Here is a 10,898-nt window from a genome sequence, read left to right as displayed (position 1 = left end):
ATAAACTGGAAAATGGAATCTAATTTTCCTCTATTTTCGTAATATTGATTAAAACATTCGTATAAAACATCGCTCGCCTATAAATATAATAGTCTTATTTGATAATTTATTGATAAAATACAAATAAAAGTATGAAATACAAACAAACCTTTTGATAGAATTCCGAGCTTCGAGCAATGGTACAGTTCACGAATCTTAACAAATATGTGTAATTTATCGCTATAAATAATATACAGAATCTTTTGTATTTGAAGGATAATAATAATAATTGTATAAAAAAAAGAATACTCTTACCACAAAAAATTTCTATTTTCTCCGAATGGCTAAATGCTCGGGTATAGCTGAATATACATAATATTGAAGTTAAGACAAATATTATATTCATCTTAACCTTTTGATGCTAATTCATAAACTGGTCGAGTGTAAAATGAATGAAATAAAGCGTGGTGTTGTTTATGTATTGTAGATTATACGTAATTAGCCTACGTAAAAGACTTCTTATCGTAAACTGGAAATAGTTAACAGTTTCCGCCTTTTAATTTAATATGATAAAAATTAACAAATATTTTTTTATACATTGTTTTTTCGAGTTGTTATATAAGCTACAATATTTAATGTATATTATAATTCTTTAAAATATAGGCCTATATATATATTTCATATTGGTATTATAATTAATGTAATGGGAATGAAATTGAAGGTCGCTCGACCTCGTCTATGAGATTTGCTAAAATTATGTGTCACCCACTTATTATTACTAATTACTCTCTTTTATTAAGCTACTTACGTATATTATTATATGACGTTATACACAATCTTATTATGTTTACAACGACGTCATATTTAAATAGTTATATATTAAAATAATTTAATTTACTGACTAAAAATTATTTTTATTTTAAACTAAAGACGTCAATGATATATGAAATTTTAATATACTAGCTAAATATCAGTTTGTGTTATATGTTAGATAATTTATTATATATCCTTTTCATTTAAATATTAATTTTAATCTCTTTTGATTATTATATATTTTAAGTAATTCGGAAAAGAATAATATTTTAACATATGTATACAATAAATCATACACGTATGATAGTAGAGCCAAAAAAAAAGCGAAACTTTACCGCAGATTTTATTAAAAACAGGGTTTAAAAATAGACATTATTATAAGATTCATCTATCAACAGTTAAAACTGGTTGGTTGACATATGTTCAACTAATTCTGAATAAAAATAAGCACTTTTGATAGATATTTTCCATCGATTTACAACATTATCCGTTTCGATAACAGAATTCTCGAAAGTGCTTCGGTAAAGAGGACTAAGATGTTCCTCAGCATCAACTTGTATGTCTTAAAAATGCTTTCGTTCGATCCTTTCGACCTGTAAACATTGCAAGTATTATAGAGAGTAATTTTTATTTAGAAAATGCTATTATACTATAATTCATTCAAAATATTTTGAAAACACAGCAAAAACGCATAATTTCTTGCTTTCTTTTGTAGTTTATGATTTTGAAGATAGCTGTGATTTTGCTTTGATTTCTGCTGTACTTAAATCAAAATAAATTACTGTATTAGTTTCGGTGAAATACTTTCTCAAATAGTTTAACCAATAGCATTTTCACAGGATTTCTTAGTTCAAAATTTATTAAATAATGATCAAAAATCTTTATTATTTTTAGTTCTCAATAGTTGTTTTATTTTAGCCAAATATATATATATATATATATATTTTCGCTTTATGTATCGACTTTTACAGTAGCTTTTATTTAATTTGTATCATTCATCTAACAGATTTCTAGTTTTTTTTCTACGAGACATTGAAAATATTCGGTTTGTTCTCGTTGTTTTCTTTAAACGCAAACACTGGGCATTAAACCATTGTTTATCAAATAATAATAAAGAAATATTTTTCTTAGCCATTCTACATCGTAAACGGAAGATAACAAAGTCGTTAATAGTTTATTATAATAGCTCTGAATCCATAAAAAAGGTCATTATATATCTTAGTCAAAGACTAAAATATACAACTGATTGATCAAAGGTAAATAATTAGAATTAAAAATATCAAGAACTCTAAAATCTAATAATCTATTTAATAAATTCACATTTACCGATCAACCAACTGTCAAAAATAAAGTAGATTTAGCCGGATAATCGGAGACATATCGACCGTTTAAAATATATAATCCATATGACTTAACTAATTGTAAAAATCCTTATCCACTTTGATTTATTATTAAATCATTAAATCTTCAGGGATTTAAAACATTAGTATTGAACCCAGCTTAAAAATTATTCAGTTCATAGCCTATTCTCAATTAAACAAGAATAATTATCAAGCTATAATTAACAGAAGTTTTCCTACAATTAAATCTAATTACTACAGTATCGGATCATTGGAGTTAAACAATAACTTCAAAAAAAACCCTAATTTATAGGAAAACTGCAAGAATAAGACTCCCATACGGACGACCGGGACCAATTGATTTTTACAATAGAAAAATTATCCATATATAAAATTTTAAAAGTCGGAAATTCGGTAGCTTCTTCCGGAAATTTTTCTAGGAGGTTTGTGTTTTAGGCTATTAAATTTCGATGGTTAAAGATGAACGGAGTGGAGAGATTGAGAGATGTCGTGTGTCATATCCGGAGTAGGATCGGGCTTAATAAATATTTTACTCGTAATTGGGTTGATAATTGGGCTCGTAATTTTCACTGCCGTACGTCTAATGTCTGTCCTTCCGTAGTTTCGAGTATTCAGTTAGGGAGATATGTGGGAGCTGAGGGGGAGAAAAATTTCAAAAACTCAATGAACGATAATATGTGATATATATTACCCTTGCCGTCTGGACTGCGAGCGTTAACAATCAACGACATGCGGAAGCAGTTGAGTCAGAGATAGATGCCTCGTTTACAACAACACAACCCGTTTATTAAACACGAAAGAAGCTTACGAGATTTCCGTGATCTTGGAAGTTCTGCGGTGGCTGCGTCCTCTGGGTCTTCCTCTCCTTTCCAAGATAGTCCCATTNACGATTTAAATACAGTATTTACTTTTAATATTATCGATATGTCATCGAAAAGAAAACGTGTTGTATTATCATTAAAAGACAAATTAAAGTATTTGTTTCGATTATCCGGATTTTTCCTTATCCGGACTACCTTCATCCCCAATTAGTCCGGATAATCGAGGTTCTACTGTATCTTAAAATATTCTATTAACGTACTAACCGAATATTAATTTATACAGGGTTTATTCATCAAAAAGTAAATTAAATTCGAATTTGTTAACGCAAAATAGAGCTTTTACGAGCCTTACGGTGGCTGCCATCTTATTTGCTGGTGTATTCAGCACCGTAAAAGACACTTGCAATTTGCTGCAAGCAACCAGAAGTTATCTGAGATATTGAACAGAGGTGCTAAGAGGTGCTGGCTGCACGCTGATATTTTGAATACATCTGTTGTTTGGCAACACGCGAGGTAATGCTCAAACAACGAGAAACAACGCCAAAATGAGCAGGAAAGTGTGTGGTTTTCTCAAAATTAGCAGTGAGGTCACGTGGGCACGTCCACGAAATCCGAGGCAACCGACGAAAACCGAGACAAGTTTTTCGCAAAAAATAGACGAAAACGGAAACCGTAAGTAACCGAAGTGAACGAAATTCGAGGTATCACTGTACTGTACATTATATCTTACTCTTTATTTTTTTATTAAACTTATTATTTAGTTAACCTGTCAACGTCTTTATTAGGAGAACGGTCCTCTATCGGCGGATCTATTTATCCCTATCTATTTGTTTTGTCTCTTATCTTCTCACTCCCTCTACCTTTAAGAAGCAAAATTTAACAGCACCAATCACCGTAATACTCAAACCTCCCTGCAAAATTTCAGAAATTTTCGACAAAAATCACGGGAGTTATAAGCTTTAAAGAGAGTTAATAAAATCGAGCCACACACAAATATTCATACAGAAATTATTTTGCATTTCTTGACATTTCAAGGTCTCCTGATTCCAAACATGCAAAAAGCTGTGAAGGTCATTACTATCGCAGTGCTTTTCTCTTATATATAACAGCCGGAAAAGTCACGTTTAATTTGTATTTATACAGCAGTTTTGGACAATTTAACGTAAGAAATATTAGACAAGGAGTAATTTCAATATTCTGTGTATTGGTAAATGGGAGTGCTACAGGACAATAATAATCTTTCTTCCAATACTCTAGGTATACCTGTTTTACAACCGCTCGTATTTATGATCAACTCTCCAGCCCTTGGAATTCTCTTTCTCAGTTTGAGTCTCGAGGAGCCCCTTTCGTAGTGTTACTAACATTACGAAAGGGGCTATTATGTAAGATATCGGTGAAAAGAAAGAGCACGACTTCACGTGGAGGAAGAGACAAGAATCGAAGGAAGGACAACAGAGGTGAAAGTGAAGCAGACTTGAAAGAGGAAAGAATAGAAGTTCAAAAGAAGTTCACCATAAAGGAGCTCTCCAAATTAAACGAACAAGGTGTAAATCCAAATGTTTGAACAGTTGACAAAAGTGTAACTGCAAATGAATAAACTTTTATGATGCTGTGGTAAAATTTAGGAGGTAAAAAGGGGACTTACAAAGCAGATCATTCTAACCAGATTCTTATCAAAAGCTACATCTAGAACTCCTACCCCTATAAGTATCTCTAGTTCTTCGTAGTCATCTGTTATATAGTCTCTCTATACCTTCTGATAATCCTGCTGATAACTCCGATGATAACACTGATGACCCGGAACCATTACAATCCTTTTAAGGATTCGATGACTAAAATATTATTCTGAATGACTTTCTTAATTGAATGAACTTTAATTTTTTGTACATTTTAATGATAATATTTTTCTCTTGTAATATGTAAGAGATGTAAATTAAAGCAAAGTTATCATTATATATAAAGCAAAGTATATATCATATAATTAAGTATATTTGAAATAAGATATTAAAGACAGTTAAAAATACAGCTTTATTAATCAATCAATTACAATGCCAGCGAATTTACTAAACTGGATGTTTTTTTAATGTACCGTTTTTTACTGTACCATAACGAAAACAGTAATTTTGAGTAGATATGATACAATATCGGTATTTTGTCGATACGATCCAATAGGCTGATATTGTCCAACCAACTTAGCCAAGACAATCGACGCAACTAGACATGTATTTATAAAATAGAATAGCGCTTTTCCTAATACAGAGGGGAATTTTACATGTAGAAAGGCTTTTGAAAGAAGGAACATACTTTTTAGCGTCACTTTCTTTCAAGGAAAATTGATATTTTCTTTTAAGAAGGCAACAATTTAGGAATTGAGATTGGACTATCTTGTCTTAGACACCATGGATTGTTCTTCTAATCTTATTACAAAGTTATAATAAGTTTTAATTTTTAATTTAAAATGTTAAATTCTATTTATTCCTTCAGGTAAATTCAAGATTTTTACTATCTGACTCATGAAAAACTTAACAATCTATTTTTTTAGTTTTTATTCTCTTTTCAAATTTAACTTAAAATGAAGTAAACGAATATACTATAAATAATAAAGACAATTTTAGATCGTTTTATTGCTTTTTCGTTTCGTAATATATTTTTAGAATTTCAAAAATTAGACTATTTATGAAATGGCTTTATTTGTCTCTGTCACTATACAGTGTAATTAATTATGAAACTGCGAAAACATTGATTGATTTTTGCATTTTATTTAAATATTTCTATTACAATTTATGTCAACTTTCGAAATTACTTTTTCTTTTAAACAAATGCCTGTTGGTAAAAGTGTAGCAACAAAATTATTCTTCTGTACACTTTGTTTTGACGCAGTCATGTCCACCTAACCTATCAAATGAAGAAAACAAAAAAAAAAAACGAATATTTCATATCATTACAATACAAATATTCTTAGTTTGTTTAATTTATATTGAACATTACTTACTTTAGTAGATTTGCTATGTTGTTACGGGTACAAGGAGAAAATTTCGTTCCATTTACTTCGTTACGAGAACCCATAATATATCCATAAGAACTAGGACAGTTTTTAGATCCTGGACTGTTAGGAACACTTGATACTGGTCCTTGTCCGTCATGGGGACTACCCAGTCTAAAAAACGTACATTTTTAATTACTCATTCACTTTACACCGTTAGTAATAATAATAGTTTTAATGTTCTTACATGTGACAACTTTCGTGAGCAATAGTGTCACTTCTCTCGTAGATATTAGTGTCATCAAACACAACTCCTGTTTTGTAACACTCATCACAAATTACTCCTACATACGCTATGCCTGTAAAACATTTTGTAAATATATACTTATGATTTTATACCATAATAATAAAAAAAACCTATACTTATATACCAGCTATTCCTGTACTAATCGATCCGTCAGATACCATTACGCCAAATGTTCGTCTACAACACAAATTATTAATTAATATAGGTTTTTTTATGAATAATTTACAACAATACTTACTTAGATATAACGAAAATAATATCAGCTTCATCAGTATTAAAGTTTTCTCTCGACTGGCAAAGGTAATCTCGTGCACCCCCAATTAATTTATTAGGATCGATATAGTTTTCATGACTTTTAATAGCACTATTTTTCATGAATTCCGGTTCAGTTTCTTCCTAAAGCCAAATTTAAATAATATTTATAAGAATAATAAAAATTAGAAAAATTCTCATTGCTGTATTGACTTACAGTAAAACTTATTGCCTTAACCAAACTGACTTTAATTCTCAGATCTAACGTATCCATGAAATTTTGAACCTGAAATTTAAAGAAATTTCTTTACTAAAAGTAAATTAATAATTATTTCCTTGCTTAAAATAATATTTTAAATGCTGAATAACCTGAATCAAAGTAACTGATAAATATTCTTCTAATGTTACAGTGTCATTTTCGAAGGCTTTTGTAAATTTGCTCTCTGTTAAGAATATGTATTTTAATTCTACACATTCAATATCTTCTGCAATTCTGGAGAATTTTCTATTGTACGTTTTATTTTCTACGTCAGGAGTAACAACTGCAAGAGAAATTTCATTTAAAATTAACTAGAAAATGTATTTGAAAATTACATAATGTTTATTTACTTTTACTTATAACACGAGATCGTTGGTCTTGTAACACTTCTATTATACGATGAGCTCTATTGCCATATTTATCGATGTTTTCCGTATCTAAAGGCTTAATTCTTAAATCAGAGCTTAAAATTCCGTTCTGAAAAATATTTAAAGCTGCATCATTTGTTTAAATAAATCGATGCTAATGAATAACTTACAATGGATAATGGTCCTTCTTCGTTAATATGCAAAGCTACACCTTTTTCTTTATTTCTATAGAGATTTCTCTTTAAGAATTCAATATTGATCTTCCGAAAGACAGGTAAAGAAATAATAATACTTTAATAATTCGATATCAAGCAAATTATTAATTAATTCAAATATTAAATTTGAATTTAGATACCTGTTTTTGTTTTTGATCATCGCTTACGACAGCAAAGTCATCAGATATTACTTCACCTGCTGGTTCCAATTTCAGTTCTATATCTCGATCAAAAGTTCGAAATTTTATTATCTTTATTCCAGATCTTAATGTTTCTACAGACGGATACACTACATCAATTCGGCCTGTATTTTTCAAAAAAGAAACGGGTTAATGCCGCATTTAATATTAATGTATAATATAATTCTATTTACCAGTTGGAATAGCCGAAATGACCACACAGAAAGAAAAACTTAGCAAGTAGATTAACATGGTTGCTCTGTATATACGAAATGTTTCGGTTCTTTATATATATATTAAATGATAAGTCCCCAGAGAAAAAAAAAATTAGCACGTGTTATATCTCGCAGATGTTATTTTTAAGTCATAAAATCGGTTCTTGAATATGTCATTCAATCTCCATCCTGTGATAAAATTTATGATATTTCGACTTTATGACCTATTTTTATCTTTTAAAATATTTTTAATTCTATTCCGTATTTTACGATTTAAATATTTACTCTAACAACTCCGTAAATTTACAAAAAATTGTAAATTAATATCCAAAGAAAAAGAATAAAGGTTTCGGTTAAAATAATATGCAAAATAGAAATTACCGTATTTGATAATTGATTTTAAACAATTAAAATTTGATTTAGTGAAAAATCTTTGGAAAATTCTAAGATATAATTCGTTAAACATAATATGAATCAATACTGTAAATTTACTTGACTAAAATGAAAATAAAATGGACATTTTGTCATATACCTATTTATTTATTATTATAAAAATTTTATAATNATAATAATAATATAAAATTTTTATCTACACATAGACAAGAATAAAAATTTGTTTTAAGAGAATAGCATCATAATAAATTTAATTTCTTTGGTTGGTTTAATTTTATAGAATACGGCAAAGCAATATACAGGTAATCTGCCAAGATGGGTCCCAGCACTTTCTATGAGAAATTGGTCTTTATTTATGTAAAGAAAACCCTAAAGTTTATTAAATATATGTATAAGTATATTTGGCACCTGGAGAAAGATTTTAAGCTTCGCATTTAAAAACATTATAGAACACAAGAAAGTACACATATTGTAAAATTTATTTTTAGTTCTATGTAGCAAAATTATACAAAATTCCTTCCAGTATTAATATTTTTTGAAATTTTATGTTTTATTCATATAAATATCAAGCTGTTTATCTTATAAGCATGCTTTCCTCCTCAAATTAGTAGTGTCTTGTCCTGTACATCATGCTTTTCCTGTTACAATGAAGTCGTGCCGGCCATTTATCTTACTGGTTTCAAGGTAAAATATTTGAATTAAAATAACCTGACTTACGGTACAAATCGGAAGTTCGTGTATAGTTCATCAGGACTTCTTGCCCCAATGCTTTCCATATCTGTTTTTAAATTTTATTTATCTAACACTCTTCCTGAGATTAGGAAAGAACAGACGAACGGACGGACGACAGTGGCAATTTATCTACAATTTTTTCAAATTTCAGCCCAATTATCAAGTACACGTTATACAGTATAAGGTAATTAAACTCTATTGATATTTGATATTTCTAGTCCTTGACTCTTTCACTTTTCATAATGAGATTCTTACCTCACCTCTCTTTTGATCGTTCAATTACCCATTAATGGTAATTTTTATACTCTAAATATTTTATTACTTGACTATGTTCCGTAATACAGACTAAAACAAACTTTAAAAACTTCCATAATATAATAGAACGTTGTTTTTTTTAAATAAACAACTAAAGATGTGGTATTATGATTCAAACGAGTTTAACAAANGTGCGGTGCTATTCCTTATCATATTTTATTTAAATATTTACATATTATTTACATATTTCATTATTATAAAATTCAGCCTGTTGACTCGAGTTTTCATTATCACCCCCTTCATTAGCTTCTAACAACGTTGCCTTGTTTGGCTACTTTGCATCAAAATGAGCCACACTTTTTTCACTATTGTTTTATACTTTAATTTGTATTCATTGCTGTAATTCTAGTTTAAATTGAAATTGTAAATTTTGTTTAATTGAAATGTTTAAAATTTCAGTGAAATAAAGTGCAATTTTAAAATTTCTTTTTATGAAACTCGATTGAAACCAGAGAAGAAGGAAGAGGGTTAACGAAATCTTAATCTTACGTAATTGTTAAGGGGTCAACATAAGGTTTACTTTTACCTACTAAGGAGGGAGGAACTCAAAAAACAGGAAAATATGCTTACGTAATGTTTGAACGGTTTCTAATACTAAAACGATACAATTTCTACTTCTCATGTTTTTTACTTTGTTTTAGAAATTAATTCAAACACTGCCTCTCAAAAAGGTATTGTTACTGATGGAACTATCTTTAGGTATAATATTTATGACGTAAAGAGAAGATGGGTGTTGAGGAAAATACATGTACTGTATTGTCAATTTTATCTATTTCAAGGGCTGTTTTATTATTCAATAAAATAAAATTTTTATTCAAATCTTAGATAATTTTATTGTTAAATACTGTATTTCTGTAATAAATATATTATTTTTTAATTTCTATAATAAAATTAGCTTATAAACTGAAAAGCTCAAAAGGTGTTCAAAGCTGTAATGATAATTTAATTACAGTATTTTAAATTTTAATTTTTTAATTTTATTATTTTTCAATGTCTGGAATTTATGATGTATTAAACAGATCTGGCAATAAATGAGAAAAATGCTTTAAATTTTATTGCTTCCATTTTTCATTATAAATAGAGGAGAAGGTGGTATTATGGAACACTGCGGGTATTATGGAACCACCCCATTTCGAACTGATAATAAAGGCGAACTGTAGCGAAATGTGGCTGAACTGAACTAGGCAGACATCCATAGCAAGAGAAAAACCCGTTTAACTGAAGTAAAACGGTTGTCCGCATTTAATCAGCAAATTTGTTTTTTTCAAAATTCGCAAGTTTTGAATGCTAGGTGAATTTAATTATTTTTAAAATATAAATCGTGTAGTTGTAGGTTCAGTGGTGCATGTATTCCGTTCCAGAGACTTAGGGGTAATATTAATCTGTGTGATGTTCACGTTTTTTTAAATTTTGGTCTTGACAGACATAAGTTAATTCAAGATGGCGATGCGTGAAATACGGACATTGGTGCTTTTACAATAATATGGAACTCAACTCCTCCGAACTTTGTATTTGCAAGCAGACATTCCTCCAGAGCAATTTGTGAAAAAGACACTAGGTAGAAAGCCAATTCTTCCCGAGAATATCGAAAAAGAGCTGCTGGAATATATATTGTTGATGGAGGTCATATTTTTCTATTATAAAAGCATTTTTGCGATAAAATACATTGGAGTAAATAATTTTGTAATTATTTAACATTTTTTGTC

At 29.1% G+C, this 10,898-nt stretch overlaps 1 protein-coding gene and 1 long non-coding RNA gene across 2 annotated transcripts in view; both read right to left on the bottom strand.

Moving 5' to 3' along the window:
- The window catches only part of LOC111634066, a 44,569-nt gene extending 36,766 nt beyond the window's left edge, over positions 1-7,803 (bottom strand). Inside the window, exons 1-10 of the mRNA XM_023378747.1 lie at positions 7,732-7,803; positions 7,499-7,662; positions 7,314-7,403; positions 7,126-7,252; positions 6,886-7,058; positions 6,734-6,802; positions 6,503-6,660; positions 6,389-6,441; positions 6,205-6,316; positions 5,967-6,131 (exon numbers count right to left, since the gene is read on the bottom strand). Coding sequence (XP_023234515.1) covers positions 5,967-6,131; positions 6,205-6,316; positions 6,389-6,441; positions 6,503-6,660; positions 6,734-6,802; positions 6,886-7,058; positions 7,126-7,252; positions 7,314-7,403; positions 7,499-7,662; positions 7,732-7,789 — 1,169 coding nt within the window. The 5' untranslated portion in view covers positions 7,790-7,803. The remainder of the gene's footprint in view (positions 1-5,966; positions 6,132-6,204; positions 6,317-6,388; positions 6,442-6,502; positions 6,661-6,733; positions 6,803-6,885; positions 7,059-7,125; positions 7,253-7,313; positions 7,404-7,498; positions 7,663-7,731) is intronic.
- Positions 30-411, bottom strand: LOC111634060. Its single transcript, XR_002758140.1, has 3 exons — positions 295-411; positions 149-219; positions 30-77 (listed from the first exon to the last, which is right to left on the bottom strand). It is a non-coding gene; the product is annotated as an uncharacterized LOC111634060 (long non-coding RNA).
- Positions 7,804-10,898: the final 3,095 nt, after the last annotated feature.

The sequence above is a fragment of the Centruroides sculpturatus genome, unplaced genomic scaffold, assembly GCF_000671375.1.
Source record: "Centruroides sculpturatus isolate CEXI.00-Female unplaced genomic scaffold, Cexi_2.0 scaffold701, whole genome shotgun sequence".
Taxonomy (NCBI): domain Eukaryota; kingdom Metazoa; phylum Arthropoda; class Arachnida; order Scorpiones; family Buthidae; genus Centruroides; species Centruroides sculpturatus.
This window is presented reverse-complemented; position numbering and strand designations above follow the sequence as displayed.